The 19,212-nt window shown below is 66.9% G+C and overlaps 2 protein-coding genes across 13 annotated transcripts; one reads left to right on the top strand and one right to left on the bottom strand.

The window, feature by feature from the left end:
* Window positions 1–616: 616 nt before the first annotated feature.
* On the top strand, window positions 617–9,601 carry PKP3 (plakophilin 3). Its single transcript, XM_059929881.1, has 14 exons — window positions 617–710; window positions 2,250–2,445; window positions 4,665–4,741; window positions 4,847–5,478; window positions 5,566–5,689; window positions 6,264–6,468; window positions 6,764–6,938; window positions 7,362–7,479; window positions 7,554–7,724; window positions 7,808–7,993; window positions 8,290–8,443; window positions 8,657–8,849; window positions 8,948–9,035; window positions 9,222–9,601. The coding sequence occupies exons 1-14, from the start codon at window positions 630–632 to the stop codon at window positions 9,255–9,257; spliced, it is 2,436 nt and encodes an 811-aa protein (XP_059785864.1). The 5' UTR covers window positions 617–629; the 3' UTR covers window positions 9,258–9,601.
* An 861-nt stretch (window positions 9,602–10,462) lies between these two features.
* Window positions 10,463–19,166, bottom strand: SIGIRR (single Ig and TIR domain containing). 12 transcript variants are annotated; one of them, XM_059932474.1, is made up of 11 exons: window positions 18,903–19,166; window positions 16,317–16,461; window positions 14,582–14,744; window positions 13,497–13,695; window positions 12,857–12,990; window positions 12,617–12,757; window positions 12,076–12,219; window positions 11,688–11,790; window positions 11,473–11,623; window positions 11,100–11,289; window positions 10,463–10,797 (listed from the first exon to the last, which is right to left on the bottom strand). In XM_059932474.1, exons 3-11 carry the CDS (start codon window positions 14,586–14,588, stop codon window positions 10,634–10,636), a joined length of 1,233 nt encoding a protein of 410 aa, XP_059788457.1. In that variant the 5' UTR covers window positions 14,589–14,744; window positions 16,317–16,461; window positions 18,903–19,166; the 3' UTR covers window positions 10,463–10,633. The 12 variants fall into 12 exon arrangements, with proteins under 12 accessions (XP_059788457.1, XP_059788458.1, XP_059788455.1 ...); XM_059932475.1 differs by lacking the exon at window positions 18,903–19,166 and adding an exon at window positions 17,380–17,534; XM_059932472.1 differs by lacking the exon at window positions 16,317–16,461.
* Between the last annotated feature and the right edge of the window lie 46 nt (window positions 19,167–19,212).

The raw sequence follows: 19,212 nt of genomic DNA, 5'->3' as shown, positions 1-19,212 counted from the left end.
TCTGAGCTTCGGGTGGAACAGGTTTCAAGCCACAGCCAGTCCCTCAGGCCCTGCAGTGGTTAGAGAAACCTCGCCCGGGATCCCCAGGGTTTCCCTGGACCCTGAGCCACAGAGGCAGGAGATCCGAGATGGGGAGGTGGAGGGGTCCACAGGTCCTCAGGGAGGCTCGGCACAGCCTGGGGGCACCCGCAGCCCTCCCTGCCAAGAGGAGGGGGAAGCCCCAGAGAACTGGCCCTGAGGCCCCCGCAAGCTGTGGAAAACCGGACCTAGGGGGTGTCTGCCTGGCACCTCCTCTCCATCCCGTGGCTCCGACCCCACCAAAGCCCCTTCCATCCCTCTGCAGCCCTGTCCCACCACCCAGGACCTCTGGACCCCACCTGCAGTCTGCCCCTCGAGGCCTGCTGCCCTGCCAGGGGGATCCCAGGTGGACTCGCGTGAAGGGCGGGCCTCCAGGCGCACTCAGCGCTGTACAAACTTGTATCCTGGGATTTTTCCACACAAAACACGTCTCCCAGGGAAGCAACCGGTCTGATGAGCTCGCTGGGCGTGCGGGCGTTCCCACCCCACCCTCCCGGTGCCCCGGCAGTCCTGTCCCACACTGAGGCCCCGACGGCAGTGCTGGGCCCGGGATGCAGCCCAGGACTCCTCAGCCGGCAGCGGAGGCCTCTGGGATGAGCCCGGAGGCCGGCAGTATCTGGACCACCAGCAGGGTAGGTCGCCCACTGTGCCCATCCCCTGAGCCGGGAGACTCCACCCCAGGGTTCACCTTGTCCTTTCCGGGGACCCTCCCCTCCCTCTCTCACCCCCCACGCTGACCTCTGACTCCCACCCCCAGTCCCCTCCCCAGCACTGACCTCACCCCTAGGGCTGCCTTCTGACCCCGACCCCACCTCGCCCCCAGGCCACTGCCCCCAGCCACCATTCCCACCTGGGCTCACGTCCTGTCCCCTGCCTTCAGGGGGCCAGGGCCCAGGGTCAGGGCCTCCCATGGGAGGGAAGGCCTGTGAGGGTGGCCCCAGGGCGACTTTTCCAGGGGAACCCAGGAGGTACATGAGGCCACTCAGCCCGCACCCCTCCAGCCCCCCTGGGCTCAGCCCCAACTCAGTCCGCCAGGGGCCTGTCCTGGATCCAAGCCGGGCCTACACGGGAGGCCTTGGAGCGTGCTGGCCCAGCTGGCGGTGCCGCTCCAGGGAGACCTTCCTGGGGCGAGCGCTGCTAAGCCTGGCCCTCCCGCTCCCACCTCTGACTGCTGGGCCTCCCCTCCCCACACAACTCCCACCCCTCAAAGTCCCTGCTCGCCTGGACTCCTGGGTTCTCCCCGGCGCACGCCAGATCCTGCGCCCCCAGCCAGGGCAGGAGGGCCCCTCTGAGTCAACCCCCTGGGGCAGCCCCGCCTGCCCCTGCTGAGCTGAGCCTTGACTCATGGGTTGGGAGAGGCCTCCCACCTCCACAGCCTGGGGGGGCGGGAGCCCGGGAGGGCCAGCCAGCCCTCTGGAGGCCTGTGCAGAGGCGGGGGGCTGGGGGCACTTCCGGAGTCTGCAGGATGGAGGTCTGGGGGGTCATGAGCCTGGGGTGGGCCCGTCTCACCTCTTGCTTCTGGGGTCTCTTGGGCACCAAGGACCAGGACGAGGGCCCCATAGAGCCCCCATCCACCCTAAAGCTCCACTCCAAGCCTTTTATCCTCAGCTCTGTCCCTTAGCACTTGACCCCTGCTAGGCCTCACTCCAACCTCACTGCTGCGGTGCCTGGTCCCTGGAGTGACCTGGAGCCCCCAGCTCCCCAGGGTGGGGGAGCCCCCGCCCTCAGACTCCCCGAGGTGGCCTCCCTCCGCCCTTCCCTAATGCTCAGAACAGTAGGCCCAAAGGACCGGCTGTGGCCTATCCCAAAAGACAGGCTGGGAACAAAGAAGGGCCCGGACCCCTTCTGCCCTGTCCTGGGATGGGCAGAAGGAGGGGGAACGCGCATGGCCTGTTCTTCCGCCCAAATTCCACCTTAAGCGGGTGGTAGCCCCTCCCTCCCACCTGGCCCAGGTGTCCCCGCCCCTAGCTGAGCTCAGGGCTGGGCGGCGTCAGTCTCCGGGCCAGCCCTGGGCGAGGCCAGCGGGGAGGGGACTTCGGGGACAGGGCCGCGCGGGAAGAGACAGCGGAGACAAATCGGGCTGGAGGTGGCGACCAGGCCCAGGCCAGGCAGACCCGGCCCCCGCGCCCGCCGCCATGCAGGACGGTAACTTCCTGCTGTCGGCCCTGCAGCCCGAGATGGGTGTGTACTCCCTGGCGCTGCCCTCGGACCTGCAGCTGGACCGCCGGGGCACCGAAGGGCCGGAGGCCGAGAGGCTGCGTGCAGCTCGCGTCCAGGAGCAGGTCCGCGCTCGCCTCCTGCAGCTGGGTCAGCAGCCTTGGCAGAACGGGCCGGCCCAGCCCGACGGGGTGGCCGAGGCGGCCAGAGGTAGGCAGACGCTGGCCGGGTGCCCACGGTGGGTGGCGGGTGGAGGTGGCCCCGGCGGGCGTGGTGGTGCGAGGGCCAGAGGCCGCGGTGGGGCCACTTCGGATTCAGCTCCCTGACTCACTCAGGCCCGCCTTGAGTCACCGCCCTACGCCTCCAGGCGTGGGAGAAGCCAAAGGTGAGGCCTCCACCTCCTGGCAGGGACCCCAGGGGTCCTCCCTGCGAGCCGGGTTGGGCCTCACCTGCCCACTGGGCCCTGAGCCTCCCGCCCCCCCAGGTGGGGCACGGGAGAAGTGGCATGTGGCCGGCCGGGTCTGTCTCTGTCGGCAAACCCGGAACACACACGCGTCCGGTCCCACATCCCATGGGCTCACACACGGTCTCAGATACGCAGACACACACGTCACTCCCCTGGAGACACAAACGCAGAGACACAGACGCCCAGACTCTAGCGTCTACCCCCCATGCCCCACGGGAATGAGCAGACAGAAAGGTGAGGGGCGGGGTCTGGGACTCCTGGAGGAGAGCCATGGCCTGTCTGGGCCAGGGTCTCCCTGCGGAATTGCGGGGGGGGGCCCTGCTGGGGTGACCCGGATACTCTCCATGAGAGCAGCGGGTGGGGGAATGCCCCTCAGGGCCAGGCAGCCCCCTGTGTAGGAACCCCGGTTCGTGCATGGGGCACGTGCACGGGTGTACGTGTGTGTGTGCGTGTGCATCAGTGTGTGCAGCAAGTTCAGGGCGCTTCTAGAAATGCCATTTCCTCCCTTGCCAGTCTGCAGCAACAGGGACCAAGGTTAGATAGTAAGAGGAGCCTCCAGGATGTCAGGGGCCAAGACCCCGCTTCACAGTGGCTCGCGTGATCTCCAGAGAGCCCTTCCCAGTACTGGCCGCCAGCTGCTGGTCGGGGGATAAGCGGGTCAGCCAGCACAGGGGCCGCCAGGGCTGCCTGGATTCTTGCGTCCTCCCCTACCCGGGCCTCAGCCTTGCTGGTGGCCAAGTTGGGTGCCCAGGGGTCATGGGGTAGAGGAGGGAGCAGGGAGGGGTTAATTACCACCCTGGCTACCCTGGCAATTAGGGGGAAAAAGGATTATAATTTGGGGGTGGGGGTAAGGCCCCCGGGCTCGGGGCCGTGCCCCCCCACGGCTGAGCCTCACTAGAGTCAAGGGGTGAATAGCCCCTGCCCAGAAGCCTCATTAACCAGGGCCCGTCTGGGGAGCGTGCTGGGCGGGGGAGTCCCCCCAGACCTCACTGAGGCAGAGGTTGGGGGAGGGTCCAAGGCCCCCCCTTCCCTTCACCCTCACCCTGAATCCCTTCAGCCAAGGAACTCTACCCTGGCCTTTGGGGGATGGGACTCTTCCCCCTCCAGGTGTGGCCACAGCAGGGACTCTAGCAGAGGCTGCCCACCCCAGGAACAACCTCCCCATCCAAAGACCCCGCCCCTGGCATTGCCCAGGTGATGCCACCCCAGTCCGTTCCCACTGCTCTGCCTTGGTTTGACCTTTGCCCAACTCTTCTCCGGGCGTTCTCAGCTCTTCCTATACACCCGACCAACCACCCCGCGCCACCTGTCATCCACATATTCATTCAGTTGTCCCTTCAGCATCCACCCGTCCCTCCGTCCTCCCGGCTTAGATACCCCTTCACACACCAGTCTGTTCATCCAACCACCCATCCTTCCGATGGTCCAACCCGCCCTCCCCCCATCTCTCCACCCTCCGCCCTCCATCCACCTGCCCGTCTGTCCACTCGCCATGCAGGCGGGCTGGCGCCGGTGCCCCCGGTTTGTGTGTGGCTAGGGGTGGGTGTGGCTCGGCCAGGTGGGTCAGGGGACTGCGCCTCAGGGCACTGGTCCAGGGAGACTGTGTGTCCGCGGTGAGTGACCAACAGCACAGGATGGGCTCCCGGGAGGTCAGTGTGGCTTCCTGGGGGCGGTGGCCAGGCGTTGTGCCCTGGCAGGGATCGGGGAGCTGAGGAAGGAGGCCCTGGCACACTCCCCAGGTAGCCGGGAGGTCAGCAGGGTGAGCACATCCGTCCCCCGCTGAGGGGCACAGCTGGAAGGGACGAGGGCTGTGGGAGGGATGACAAGGCAACGGCAGGGACCAGAAGCCAAGGCACCTGCCCCAGAGTCCACTGGCCTCCCCACCAGGGCTCAGGGCAGGAGGGCAGGCCGGAGGCCAGTGCCTTGCCGTCAGCCCAGCCACGCTGCACTGTCCCTTCCACAGGCGCGTGCCAGGCTCAGTACCACACCTTGCAGGCCGGTTTCAGCTCCCGCTCCCAGGGCCGGAGCGGGGACACCTCGGTGAGTGACAGCCCGGAGCCCCGTGAGGGAGGTTCTGGGGGCTCTGGGGGCTCCAGCGTCAGGAAGCCCAGCGCCCCTCACTGCCCTCCCCTCCCTGCCCCACAGACCTTCCGGCCCATCGCCAGGCCCGCCTGCAACCCTGTCTCCTGGTCCTCCCGCTCGGCCGTGGACGTGAGCTCCGGTCGAAGGCTGAGCTCAGCCCAGAGCGGAGGCAGTGCCCTTGGGGCCGCAGGGTATAGGGGTGCCCGGCCCGCGGCGCCCCCGCCCACCCGGCCCACGTCCTTCCACGAGCGTGGTAGGGTGGGGAGCTGGGCGGATCACGACACCTTGTCCCTGCACTCGCTCAGGCTGGGGGCCGGGGGTCCGGATGAATGCTACAGAGTGGTGGAGGAGCCGCTGGAGCCGGCGGCCACCTCCGCCTACAGGGCCTTTGCCTCTGAGCGCCAGGCCGGCTCCAGCTGTGGCCGGGCTGGGGGCCTGGACTGGCCGGAGGCTGCCGAGGGGCCGCCCAGCCGGACCATCCGTGCCCCCGCCATGCGGACCCTGCAGCGGTTCCAGAGCGGCCACCGCAGCCGTGTGGGGGCTGGGGGAGTGCCAGGGGGCGCCCTGGAGCCCGCTATCCGGGCGCCATCTGTGCGCAGCCTCAGCCTCAGCCTGGGCGACTCGGGCCACCTGCCGGACATGCGTGGGCTGGACAGCTACGGTGGCCACCGCACTGTGCAGAGGCTCAGCAGCGGGTGAGCTGGGCCTGGCTCGGGGAGGGGGCTTCTGCCATGACCCTGGTCTGCCCCAGGCTCAGCCTGACCCGTCTCTTGTCTCTGCAGCTTTGATGACATTGACCTGCCCTCAGCAGTCAAGTACCTCATGGCCTCAGATCCCAACCTGCAGGTGCTGGGAGCAGCCTACATTCAGCACAAGTGCTACAGTGACACAGCAGCCAAGAAGCAGGTGACCGCCCCTGCTTACCACCCTCATGGGCCCCCCTTCACTCACTGTCCTCTGGTCCCTGACCACCCCTCACTGATCCCCAAGCTGCCTGGGCAGACCCCACCTGCCCAGAGCCTCCTCAGCAGAGGAGGGGCAGGAGGGACTGACTTGCACAAATCTGAATACCCCTGCACACACCTGCGTACATCTCCATACACCTGCACGTGGATGCACACGTCTCTATATACCTGCACACCTTTGCACACATTTGCATGCATCTGCACACATCTCCATACACCTGCATGAGTATGCACACATCTCTATACACCTGCACGCTTCTGCACACATGTGCACACATCTGCGCACACCTGCGCACATCTCCATACACCTGTATGTGTATGCACACGTCTATATACCTGCACATACCTGCACACACTTGCACACATTTGCATGTTTCTGCACACCTCTGCACACACCTGCACACATCTCCATACACCTGCATATGTACTCACACATCCGTATACACCTGCATACGTTTGTACATACCTATGCAGCGTGTGCACACGTGCTAACACCCGTGTGGCTATGCCCACAGGCCCGCAGCCTGCAGGCGGTGGCTAGGCTGGTGAAGCTCTTCAACCACGCCAACCAGGAGGTGCAGCGCCACGCCACGGGCGCCATGCGCAACCTTGTCTACGACAACGCGGACAACAAGCTGGCCCTGGTGGAGGAGAACGGCATCTTCGAGCTGCTGCGGACGCTGCGCGAGCAGGACGACGAGCTGCGCAAGAACGTCACAGGTGGCCCTGCTCCCCGCCCGCCGCTCTGCCGCCCTTCCCTCGGTCCCCACGGCCATCCCTGGGGCACGTCTCTGGAGCTGGACTCCAGCCCCAGGCCCCGCGGCCCCGAGCGTCCTCCTCTCTGCGCCGTTGCAGCCCCGTGACCCTACACGTCACACTCAGGCTCTCCCCAGCGAGGCTCGAAGTGCCAGGCGGGGCCGTGGGAGAGGTTAGGGGCCTCCGCCCTGCCATCCCCGGGAGAGGCGGAGGGGCTGGAGGGCCGTCCCTGACCACGGCCTCGGCCCGCCTGCCCCAGGGATCCTGTGGAACCTGTCCTCCAGTGACCACCTGAAGGACCGCCTGGCCCGAGACACGCTGGAGCAGCTCACAGACCTGGTGCTGAGCCCCTTCTCAGGGGCCGGGGGAACGCCCCTCACCCAGCAGAACGCCTCGGAAGCGGAGATCTTCTACAATGCCACGGGCTTCCTCAGGTACGACGGGCAGCAGGCGGGGGAGGCCCAGGGAAGGGGCGTTAGGATCTGAGGTCTGAATGACAAGGCGGGGCCACGGGGGGGGGGGGGCCCTGGGAGAAGTGGACGGCGAGGCAGAGGCGCTGACGCAAGAGTGGAACAGGCCACCAGGTGTGGCCCCCCGCCAGATGTCAACAGACTGGGGGCTGCAGGCTCAGATTTCTTTAAATCAGGGATTTGATCTGATATTTATAACCTCCCCGGAGCCCCGGACACTTTGAGAAGTGGATGGGGGATGGGCAGGCACGCGGAGGTGCCGAGGGGCAGAGCCCAGCTCGGGGGAGGAGGGGATTGGTGCTCAGGACCTCAGCCTTGGGTGGGTCCCTGTGGGGTGGGCTCTGCCTGCGGTCCCAACGGGGGTCTCTGATCTGCCTCCATCCAAAGGAACCTCAGCTCGGCCTCCCAGGCCACTCGCCAGAAGATGCGTGAGTGCCACGGGCTGGTGGACTCCCTGGTCACCTATATCAACCACGCCCTGGACGCGGGCAAGTGCGAGGACAAGGTGAGGGTCAGCCAGTGCCCCGGGGCCCGAGGGGCTCCAGCCTGCTCTGACCGAGGTCCGTCCTCTGTCCACAGAGCGTGGAGAACGCCGTGTGCGTGCTCAGGAACCTGTCCTACCGCCTGTACGACGAGATGCCACCGTCGGCCCTGCAGCGGCTGGAGGGCCGAGGCCGCCGGGATGCGGCAGGGGCGCCGCCAGGCGAGGCAGTGGGCTGCTTCACGCCACAGAGCCGGCGGCTCCGAGAGGTGGGTGCGGGCCTGGGCAGGCGGGCGGGCGGAAGCAGGGATCCCGGGTGACCTCGGCTGACCCTCCACGCCCTCCTGCCCAGCTGCCCCTCATGGCCGACGCGCTCACCTTCGCCGAGGTGTCTAAGGACCCCAAGGGCCTGGAGTGGCTGTGGAGCCCCCAGGTCGTGGCGCTGTACAACCGGCTGCTGCAGTGCTGTGAGCTCAACCGGCACACGACAGAAGCAGCTGCCGGGGCGCTGCAGAACATCACCGCAGGCGACCGCAGGGTGAGGTGGCCTGGGACCACACCTGGCCACGCGCTGGGGACGCAAGGCACTGGGCACGCAAGGGGTGGACGGGGGACAGGAGCCTGCTCTCCCGGACTTCACGGTGCATCGGGGGGCCAGAACTTCGGAGCGAGAGAGGAAGGCAGGCAGGATGCGGCTGGAGGAGGCCACCTCCGGCCCGCGGGGCTGCACTGAGTTTCAGGAAGGTGCCGGGAGGGTTGGGCCAGGAGGGAGCAGACCCGGGGCCTCCACGGGGCGCCAGCACCCGTTCTCACCAGCCCCTCTCCCGCCGGCAGTGGGCGGGCGTGCTGAGCCGGCTGGCTCTGGAGCAGGAGCGCATCCTGAACCCGCTGCTGGACCGAGTTCGGACCGCTGACCACCACCAGCTGCGCTCACTGACCGGCCTCATCCGAAACCTGGCTCGGAACGCCAGGAACAAGGACGAGCTGTGTGAGTCCAGCCGCCCGAAGCCCGGGCTCTGCCTCCCCGGGGCTGGGCGCACGCCAGGACGCGTCTGCACTGCTCCTCCGGCCGGCTTCTGGGAAGCCAGAGCTGGTGGGCAGACAGGCACACCAGCTCCCTGGGGGAGCAGGGGACGGCCGGTGCCAAGGGGGCGGGGCAGGGGGCGGGCAACGGAGACTGACCGCCCCGACCTCCTGGCAGCCACCAAGGTGGTGAGTCACCTGATTGAGAAGCTGCCTGGCAGCCCGGGCGAGAACTCGCCCCCGGCCGACGTGCTGGTGAACATCATAGCCGTCCTCAACAACCTGGTGGTGGCCAGTCCCGTGGCCGCCCGAGACCTGCTCTACTTCGATGGGCTGCGCAAGCTGTTCTTCATCAAGAAGAAGCGGGACAGGTCAGGGCCCGAGCCCCGTGCCCACCCTGCCCCCCCAGCTCACCCTGCCTTCTGGCCAAGCCTGTCACCCCACTAACCCCTGCCCCCTGCCCCCCCAGCCCTGACAATGAGACGTCCTCCCGGGCAGCCTCCAGCCTCTTGGCCAACCTGTGGCAGTACAACAAGCTCCACCGAGACTTCCGGGCGGTATGTTCCCGCGGTCCAGGGCAGGCGGGGCTGTGCGTGTGGGACGTGGGCCCAGGACGGCAGGGAAGGACACGGAAACCCATGTGGCCCAGGGCACCCATAAGGCCAGGGGCCCGCTCCCAGCACACCCGGGGGGACGGGGTGCGGAGCAGCAGCGCCCTGACCCCAGCCCCCTCTCCACCGCAGAAGGGCTACCGAAAGGAAGACTTCCTGGGCCCGTAGGCGAAGCCTTCCTTGAAGGAGCGTGCGATGTGACCCACCTCCGAGGGAAGGGCTCAGCTCAGGGCTGCTCGCCAGCCAGCCTGGAGGACAGGATCGATGATGGCCCAGGGGCTCTCGCTGGAGCCCCGTCCACGTGCAACCTGAAGGCCTGGGCCATGGGGGAGGGGACAGGGGCTTGCGGCTGGGGAATCGGCTTCTGCAGGGCAGGGGGTGGGGCAGGGCTTGAGGCTGCTCTGATGCGTGGGGTGGTGGCCAGGTCACACTGGCAGAGGTGGCACTGGCTGCGGCCCAGCAGCGCCTCGGGACAGCCAGCAATGGGAATAAAGGTGGCCGTGAACTCAGCAGCCACGGGCCCTCATGCTTCTCTGGTTGGTCAGACCTGGGGGTCGGACCCAAGGACTCAGCAATGTCCCCAAGCGCAACCATGCCTGCCCCTTAGGACACTCGCCCCTGGGGCCATACACAGGCCTCTCCAGGTCAGGGGACCCAGGACAGGGAGGAGGGCGTGTCCGGCAGCGGGAGAGCTGGCGGAGAGAACGGAGGAGATGGGGCAGACAGCAGAGGCAGCCTCAAGCCAAGTAAGGCGCAGAAGCAGCAGAGCTGGGGACCTTGTGTGCAGAGGAACGAGCACTTCTGGGGCAGCTGTGACTCCCACTGGCCTCGGTGCTGCCCTGCCGGGCTGTGCTCACGTCCCACATGCATCCAACACCTCTCCCCGCCCTGCCTTCCTGGGCCTGGAGGTGCCCTGACAGGGATACTCATGCTGTCTGAGGTTTGGGGTCCAGTAGGTTCTGGAACCTCTCTCCATCTCACCAAGCCAGGCCTTTTGCTTGTAAAGTTCCCACTGATATTTGTACAACAACAGGCTTTTTCTGCAAAGCTCAGAACCTGAAGTCTCTGAGGGGCCTGCCCCCAAGGACTGTCTGGATGAGAGTGGACCTGGGAACAGTCACGGCCCCACGCAGGGAGACCCGAGGAGGCCACCGCAAGAGATGTGCCTGAGCTGGCTCAGGACGGAGGATGGGGAGAGGGTGGGCTTGAGTGGACACCCAGATGTGGTGACCAGATGGCCATGGAGTGAGAAGAGGGAGGGATCCAGGGCCCTGGAGTGCCTGAGACGGAAGTGAGTGTGGGGGGGGGGGTGTTCTGCTCAGGACACTGCATACCCCCTTCCTGCCCCAGGAGAGGAGAGGCCGAGACCTGGGCAGGATTCCAAAGGACTTTATTTCTGGCACAAGGACGGTCGCTGGGCCCACTCTCTTTCCCCGAGGTCCCAGGGCTGCAGGTAGACAGGGCTCGTGGTCCTGCTGAGTGGGAAAAAAATCAGCCCTGCCCCCAGCCGTCCCTGGTGATCGTGCTGCTCCAGGGGGCAGGGGCTACACGTCATCCTCCGACACCAGGCAATAGAAGTCCGTGCGGGCACTGTAGTTTCGGGAGCCAAGGTCCGACACATCCACTTCACTGCCTTGGCCCTCTCCAAGCGAGACCCCACTTGCATGCGGTGGAGCTGCTGGCTCCCCAAAGACAGGCCCTCGTACACCTGGGGAGGGGTACCGCCAGGCCTGAGGCTGGGCTGCCCACAGCCTGCCTTCTGCCAGGGTCACTCCCTGCTGCCCCTCCTGCATGGTGGCATTTGAGGTCCTGGAGGTTCCCAGTCAGGCCCCGGGCCCGACCACCTTCACGGAAAGAGGCAGTGGGAGGTGCTGGGAATTAAGCCCATCCACGGGCTGCAGGGAGCAGTCCCCACCGCCTGGACCCTTTTTGGGGCTCCACCTTATGCAGCAGCCCCCCTCCAACTCAGGCTGAGCTTCTCAGGGTCAGGGGTGGGGCCGGTGGGCATACCCAGGTCCCCCTCAGGGTCAGGGTCCAGCTCCGGGTCCAGGGTCTGACCCTCTGGGACCCGGCCTCGCACAATCAGCATGGGGTCCTTGTCATCCTGCAGCCGGGTCTGGGGGTCTCCCTCCATCGCTCTGTACTGCACCTTCCGTGGCAACGCCAACTGTAGCTCTTTCCAAAAATCGGAGGAAGGTGTCTGGAGACCAAGGTGGGGCAGTTAGCAGGCGTGAACAATTGAGGGGGGTGGGTGCCAACACGGAAAGACCCTGGTCCCCTTGGCCCCAAAGAGCCCACTCCTCTGGGCGGCTGACCATGGCGCCTCCGCCCACGGGCTCCCATGCACAAGCCCCCTCCCTCCCCGCCCCCTGCCCCTCCGCACCACGGAACCGGGCCTCCAGAGCAGCAGGGTCACCAGGTGGCGATGCTGGCGCAGCAGGCGGAGCGCAGGGTGTGCGGGGTCGCGCCGCTGGCCCTCGAAAGTGATGAAGATGGGTCTGCGCGTGAGCTCCAGCAGCCGGCACAGGCCCTCCCTGCGAGGGCGGCACCGTCAGGAGGGGCGCAGTTGGGGCCCACCCAGCCCCGCGCGGGACCCACCGGAAGCTGTGACTGCACCAGGCCCGGCCGAGGAAGGCGTCGGACAACACCACGACGAGGCGCCGGCAGCGGCTCAGGTTCACCAGGAGGTCGGCCGACGGCTCTGCGGGAACCCGGGCATCGGCGTGGGCGGTGCGGACGGGGCCCTAGAAGGGGCGGGGCCCTAGCCTGGGCCTGAGGAGGACCCGAGGGGGCGTGGCCCTGGGAAGGCGGGATCTGGGCCGGAACAGGGGCGGGGCCCGAGAGATGGGGCTGGGTCCTGGATGGGGAGGAGGCGGGCTTGAGGGACGTGGCCCTGGAAAGGCGGGGTCTGGGCCGGAACAGGGGTGGGGCCTGCGCCCCGGATCGGGGCTGGGCCCGAGCGGAAAGGGGTAGGGCGCCGCGGTACCCGCGCGCGGCAGGAGGTCGCGGTCGTCCAGAAAGAGCTTGTAACCCCGGCGCCGCTCCAGCTGCGGCTTCAGGATGAAGTTCACGAACTTCCGGTCCTCGGGGCTGTCGCTGTAGGAGACGTAGGCGTCGTAGAGCTTCCCATCTGCGGGTGGCGGCGGGTCAGCGCGGCCGCTTTCCAGGCCTAGGCCTGCCACCCTCGGGGCCCCCTAAACCTCCCCCCTTGTGCCCCAGGGGCCAGGCCAGCCCCCCAGACGCAGACCCAGCAGATCTCGGCCCCGGACCCCGCTTAGACCCCTCCTCAGCACAGGATTCCGAGTGGAGCCCTGGAACCAGGCTACCGTGGCCCCCTTCTGCCGGCCCTGTGCCCTCCTGGGCCGCACAGAGACACCTCCCTTCCCTGGACTGGGATCTCGCCAGTGCCCTCCAGGGACGGATACCTCCTCGCCCCCACCTCCAGAGCCAATCCCCCCCACCCAGAGCTGAGCCTACGGAGGCCCCGTGGCTGACTCCGCCTCCCCATCCATCTGCGCCCCACGCACCGTTCATCTCCACCTCCCCATACGTGTCTTGGTACCAGAGCAGTACATTGAGTCGACACTTCACGTATAGCAGCGCTGCCAGGAGCAGGACCAGCAGGACCAGGAGTGAGGCCAGCACCGCGGCCACATGTCCAGCCAGGCCTGGGGACAGAGCCACTGACTGAGCCGCCCCAGCACCCTCCAAGCCTAAAGGCTCCCCAGGCCTCCCTCCTAGCTTCTACCCCACTGGACCCCACTCACCAGCTCTCCCAAGAGTGAAGGAAGAGGAGCTGGTGTTCTGGACGGAGCAGGTGAAGGTCCTGAAGTCCTCAGTACTGGTCAGGTTGATCCGCAGGACACTGGACACAAGCACCTCTGACCAGTTGGCCTTGACCCTGGGGAGACCAGGCCCCACCCCCTCACCTGGGGCCCAACAGCATCACTGGATGCCCCAGAGCCCCACTTGTCCGGGACTCGCCCAGAGAGGCTGCAGATTTGGGCCTCCTGGGCAGTCCTTGGGCCATAAGCTAAGAGAAATGGCCAGAACATGAAGGGGGTGTGGATCCCTTTTGGGACAGTCACCCTAATCCTGGGTCTGGGTCCTGGGGGTCCTCAGATCCTAGGCTTGGCCCGACGGTCAATGAGTAATTCAGGCTGTAGGACTCTGCTGGCACCCATGGCCCTGGGTGGCCTACAAGGTGAGTGTCTAGAGGGGCCATCTGTCCCTGCAGTCACTGACTCTTAGTGTGCATCCAGAGTGGCACTCTGCCCGTGTCATGTCTGGCCAGTCACTCCCCAGCCCATTTCCAGGTGATTACAGACCAGGGTGTAGGTCAGAGAGGCCACTGGGGGTGGGTATATCCAGCGTGGTCACCTGACCCCAGACACCCTCATCTCTTACCAGGAGTCCTCATGGAGGTCATAGTGGCTTCCATTGCCCAGCAGCAGCCCATCTTTCAGCCACTGGACCGAGGGCAAGGGGCAGTGGGGCCCAGAGACCACCGAGGCCGTGCAGTTCAGAGTGACCACACTGCCCAGGGCAGGCCACAGGACCTGGTTTCCAGATGGGGAGAGGAAGTCAGGGGCCCTGTCGCAGGGTCCTGCAGAGAGAGGACCCAGTGGGTTAGCTCTGCCCACGATGCCAGCCTCCCACTGTCCACAGATGGTCTGTGGGCCAGGAAAAAACCAAGGTGGCCAGTGGCATGTGTTGCTTGGTAACCACACCATGTCTGTCCACAAGTCCCTTGGGGGACAGGGCCTGGCATCTGGCACGTCTTACCCCAGCAGCGGCTGGTTCTTCTGTGTTCTGCCTGCCCTGGATGTGGCCGCCAGTCCTCAGAGATGTTAGCATGGAGTCATGGCTGAGCTGACCCAGCACCGCCCCCCAGCTCAGCAGGGCCCGCCTAGCTGCCTGTCTACCCAGGACGTGAGCCAGCACACATTTCCTGTGTGCACCTGTCGCCCACTGCTCTGATGCCAGGCCCCGGCCCCTCTGCTGGACACCGGTGGTGTGGGGGAGTCAGGGGTTGCGTGTCAGCACCTTCCACCTGGTATGGGAGCTGGGGGTTCCAGGACCCTCTACTCCTGGCCACAGGCAAGCCTTCTCACCTCCCCAAGATCTGAACTTTCTCATCTTTAAATTGGGGTGATGAGCCGGAGCCGGTAGGCATAGAAGACCGCCATCATCTTGGTAGTGTGGTCTCCCAGCAGCCCGCCCCCCATGGCCCCCCACCAGCGCCCACTCCCAGTATCCCTGGGCTTTACTGACCCCCACGAGCCTGGTCTAGAGGCCTTGGGCAGGAGAGGGTGAGGGCCCATCCTAACCATGGGGTCAGGACCCCGGGCCATAGGGGAGGGGCAAACAGAGGTCTTTGTACCCCTGGCTTGAGGCCAAGCAGAGAGGCCAGGCCACACTGCAGCGTGGAGCCAGCCTGAGGGGCAGGAGGTGGGAGTGGAGCCCGTGCCCATCCCTCTCTGACCGTCTACCTGCCATGGTCTGGCCGGGGCCTCCTCGAGGCAGGCTGGACACTGGTGCCACCCACGGCTCCCCGGGGCTCCTTGGCCGAGCAGACTGATCCCTCAAGGGCTGGGCAGGATTCAATCTCTGTCCTTGTGGCCAGTCAGTCAGGGCACCGGGACGGGTCAGAGGCTGCCGCCATCCCCGGGAGCAAGTTAAACAAGAACAGGATAAGTTAACGTGTAACTCTGGCCACCGAAGCACTGCCTCTGCCCCAGCTGCCGCGTGGAGGCCGCAGAGCACCAGGCACAGCCTAGACTGCACGTCATCTGCCCCGGGGACACCGTGACAGCCCAGGGTGGGACAGCACTCCCGGCACCCCTCGTGAGCCCAGGAGTTGGCCTCGTTCCCAGGTCCCCTGGGACAGGGCTGCCACATACAGGCAGGGGGGCTGCAGCACAGCCGCACTCAGCCTGCACCGAGGCTCCGGGGGGCTCGGGGTTCTCGAGTGCTGGGCTGCCTGACCGAGCCTCACTCCCAGCCATGGGGTTTTGTTCTGGACGCCGTCCTGGGTGCACCACGCACGCGTGAACCCAGCATTTGAGGCTGCACTGGGCCGAGGTGTCGAGGCAGGAGGGGCGAGCGGGGGGGGTCAGGCTGGTCTCACGGGGCAGCCCTCCTTCTGGGTCCTGTGCTGGCGCCGCCACCCGTTTGTCATCTTCAGACCCAGGCACTTTCGTCCACACTGCCCATCTGGTTCTCCAGGGGAAGCCCCCACCCGCCCACAGGTGACCTTTTTCTCCTGCGCGGGGTCCGGGACCACTCCCCGCCAGACTGGCAGCAGCCACATGCCTCTTGACCCAAAAGCTCTCCAGTGACCTGGGCTGAAAGGCGGGGCGTGAAGCCCCAGTGTCAGAGCCTTCGAGGAAGACTCCTTGGCAGCCGGGCCTTGGGCATCTCCTCCCTGGCGCCCAGCGGGTATTTACTGGGTATCTAGTCCTCCCCCTTCTCCCTGCTAAGTGCACACACCAGGGCCCCGGCTCCTTCAGGCCCTCCCCCCACCCGTGGGGCCCCTGAGGCTTTGCAGGGACGAGTCTTAGCCTGCCCCCCATTCCTTCGGCACGGGTGACCCGACATGGACCCGTGATCAGCTGGAAGCCCCTAGTTTGGCTGGGCTGGAATTTCCTCGGAAATCGGTGGAGCATCAGGCTCGTTCCCGGGGGCCTGGTGCAGAGGGTCCTTCCAGAAGTCGTCTGGAGTGGAGGGCAGTCCTGGGAAGGCCCTTGAAGCAGGAGGACAAGCCCACTGAGGGCTATGGGAGGCTGGACGGCTCACACCCCTTCCCCCAGCCCAGCGGGTCCCAGGGCAACTCCTGCAGTGGCCCCTTGGCCTCTGTAACCTCGGAAGACCTCCTACCCCTGGAAAGGCAACCTCGGACCCTCCTGGAAATTCAGGCCAAACCACATGGCCAGGTGACAGGTGTCCCCCTGCACACCCTCCGCTGCAACCCTCCCTGTGCTCTGTATGGTCTCTGTGCTGTACACCCGCCCCCTGCACGTCCCACACAGGCCTGCACTAAGCTCTTGGTCCCCGTGCACACGTGCACACTCCCCACACCTCCGACACTCTGGCAGTCCACACACCTGGCACACAACCACGAGCATCTGTGCACACCCCACACCCCGCACCTCACACCCACCCTCAGCCTCCCATCACCCCTCGCTCTCTCACTGGCACACACGCACCACGCACACACGTGCTCACACAAGCCACGTGCTTTGCGGGCCTCCCCTCAGCCAGGCCTGATTTCGAGGGCAGGGCTCAGGCCGGAAAAGGCATCCGAGGACGAGAACACAGGCTCACGCTGAGCAGCGAGGACACGGAGTCACCTGGTTCCAGCTCTTTCCTCCTGAGGAGGGGATGTCCGTCACTGAGGTCATTCACGTGTGCTTGGGAGCAAACTCTTTGCTCGGCTGGGCCCCCGGCCCAGTCCAAATCACCACGGCTGCCCCAGACGCATCGCCAAGCACGGCGAGGCCCTGGCTTTTGTTTGTGCGTTTTAATAAGAACTTTCCCCGTAGCTTCCTGGCTTTGCAGTCACATCCTCTCCTCAACCTAAACCCCACCCAGACACCCACCCTCCTCCCCAGCGGGCTGGCGGGCAGTTGGTGGTTCTCCCCGCCAGCCCCGCCTGCCCCACTCTTCCTGTAACTCTGAGTCAAGCGGCTCCTTCCTCTAGGGCCCGCCCCAGCCCACCCCGGCACCGGCACCGGCACCGGCACCGGCACCGGCACCGTCCTTCCCTTCCCAAGGCTAGGCCTGGGCGAGCGGGGAGGTGGCAGAAGGGCTGGGGGCCACGGTGATATGTGGGGGTCCTGGCCAGCGGACCCCCAGTCAGGGCCGTCCTGCACACGCATGAGGAGCTGGGCAGTACGGCCTGCTTCCCGGACACTCCCTACGGTCCCAACACCCAGGAGAAGGGGGGTGGTCTCCACGTAGCTCCCCTGGCCCCAGTGAGCAGCCCCGATGTATCTCTGACCTCTGACCTGCCAGGGTGATGGGTGGGGCTCCTGTGGAAACTCTCACCAATAACGGGCCCTTGAGCAGGGCTCTCTGGCCCCCTCCCTGTCCACCTCCCAGGTGTAGCCCCCAAATGGTGAGCAGTTACCAGGGCGCTGGGGTATCACACGGACCTTAAGCCCCCTCTTCTAGATAAGGAAGCAAACAGGAGGCCTCCGCAAGGCTCCCAGCTCTGAGCCCAGGTGGGGGAGAACCGACATCTCCTGTGCTCACAACAGACTGCCCCGCACGCCCATCCCGGACTGACCTGGAACTCGGGGCCCAGCACTGGCGGCTCATGGCGCTGCCCACAGCAATCAGGCAGCGTCCCCTGTGGTCCCTGTCCCTGCCCTCACCCGCCAGGGGCAGAGCACCCTCACTGCAGCGTCAGCTTTCCTACATCCTTAATCTGACCCTGTCCAAGCCCCCTGCTCAACGCCCCCCCCCCCACCCGTGGCCTCCACGACCCTTGGACGATGGTGCATCTTGGGCTCAGGGTCCAACAGAACTGGAAGAAGTCCTGACTGCACCGCTTCCCCACCGAGCCGCAGCTCCTCCGAGGCGCCCCAGTGGGCCGTGAGGCTGAGTGAGCAGCAAAAGCACCTGCGGGACAGGCTAGTGGCCGCCAGCACTCAGTGGCCTGCCCGGGAGCGCCCAGGCAGGAGGCAAAGAGCCAGTTCTCCCTGGTGTCCCCAGCTGCTTTGCTGCCTCTCAAAGCTCCTGCCAGACTGCCTGCCGCTCTGCAAGCCCACCCGCACCACCACCTCACAGCCGCGGCTGGGCGCCCCGCCCCTTTGCTGGCGTCCACCCTCACCCTCCCTTGTCCCCCAGGCCCACTCCCCAAAGTGAGCAGAAAACCCCACGTCCCCTCAGGCACTCTTGAGAACAGCCCTTCCGAATCCGAGCCCGCCCCCCGCACCGCCCACCGCGCTCGGTCGCACCCGCGCGGTTCCTGGAGAGCCCGAGCCCCGCCCCCCCCTCCGGCCTCACGCGGGCCCTCCGCCTCCCCGGAGCCTCGGCGTCGGCCTGGCCGCGGGGCGCGCGCCCGCGCCTTGTCCCCAGGCGCCCAGCCGTCTGACTTGCTGCTCAGCACCCGTCTCTGAGCGACTCCCCCTCATCTGGGACCGGCGGCCCCTCTGCGCCTGGCGCGTGCTTCATCCCCGGACGTCTGTCCCGAAGGAAAGAACTTGCACAAAGCGCTGTGGCCCCGCGAGCCGAGAGGCCCCCTCCTGCACCCCCGGGCCCGCCACACACCCCACACCAGCGCTCCGCCTTCCCGGAGGGGCGTTAGTACCCCCGCCCTCCGGGTGGGGTGAGCCGGGCAGGGCGCGCACGTTTGGGGGGCGCGGGGGCGCGCACGGAAGGGCGGGGCGCGCGGACGGCTGTAGCTCCGCCCGGACACAGGTGCGCAGCGGATGCAGCAGGTTTCTCCGTCCGCCTCCGGCGCCCTGGGAGGCCTCGGGCCTGGGCTCCGACTTTGGGGCGGAGGCGGGATCCCTCCGCGCCTGGGCGCGCCTCTTCCCTCTCCTGGCCGAGGGCCAAGTCGGGCGGAGCGGGAAGAGCGGCCTTCGCCCCCGCAAGGCCGGAGGGGCCGGAACGAGGGTGAGCTCGGGCGACGCGGGCAGTGGGCTCGGCTCCGAGGCGCTTCCTGCGGAGCCGCACCCGCCACGGCCCAGAGGCTCCGCGGGGCAAAGGGCGCCTCGGCCCCCCAAGCGCCAGGCCCGGTTCTGGCTCCCGGGAGCCGGTGACCTCCACTCACCTCCGCAGCTAGGAACCGCGATCGCCACTCACCTGCTGCCAAGACCCGGGGCTTGCGCGGCCGCGAGGGTGGAGCGGCTCACCTGGGCCAGGTGCGCAGCGGCGACAGCCCCAGCGACGGTGGCAGGTGCAGCCCCGCCCAGCAGCCGGGGCGAGGGCGGACCCAACTGTCCTGCTTCGAGCCTCAGGCTGGTGTTCAAGACGGTCCTGCGCTCGGCCCCCTGGAGCCGCGGCCGCCGCGCCTGGGGGCAGAGGCCAAACCGGCCCGACCAGCCCGGAGAGTCTCGGTGCCCCAGGAACTCCTCGGAAATTCCACCGTCCCCAGGAGCACCTGGTGCGGTTC

Source organism: Balaenoptera ricei, chromosome 8, assembly GCF_028023285.1.
Source record: "Balaenoptera ricei isolate mBalRic1 chromosome 8, mBalRic1.hap2, whole genome shotgun sequence".
Lineage (NCBI taxonomy): Eukaryota > Metazoa > Chordata > Mammalia > Artiodactyla > Balaenopteridae > Balaenoptera > Balaenoptera ricei.
The sequence above is the reverse complement of the archived record's forward strand: the minus strand, read 5'-3'. Positions and strand labels throughout refer to the sequence as shown.

What these genes read in the sequence shown, in the direction of transcription:
- PKP3 (XM_059929881.1), top strand. Translation starts at nt 630, where the DNA reads ATGCAGCCCAGGACTCCTCAGCCGGCAGCGGAGGCCTCTGGGATGAGC. An exon ending in GTGCAGAGGCTCAGCAGCGG is followed by an intron (nt 5,479 to 5,565) that starts GTGAGCTGGGCC and finishes TTGTCTCTGCAG; the next exon opens with CTTTGATGACATTGACCTGC. An exon ending in GCTGCGCAAGAACGTCACAG is followed by an intron (nt 6,469 to 6,763) that starts GTGGCCCTGCTC and finishes CGCCTGCCCCAG; the next exon opens with GGATCCTGTGGAACCTGTCC.
- SIGIRR (XM_059932467.1), bottom strand. Translation starts at nt 14,990, where the DNA reads ATGTGGCAGCCCTGTCCCAGGGGACCTGGGAACGAGGCCAACTCCTGG. An exon ending in CCCCGGCCAGACCATGGCAG is followed by an intron (nt 13,696 to 14,581) that starts GTAGACGGTCAG and finishes CTCTCTCTGCAG; the next exon opens with GACCCTGCGACAGGGCCCCT. An exon ending in TGACCCTGAGGGGGACCTGG is followed by an intron (nt 10,798 to 11,099) that starts GTATGCCCACCG and finishes ACCCCTCCCCAG; the next exon opens with GTGTACGAGGGCCTGTCTTT.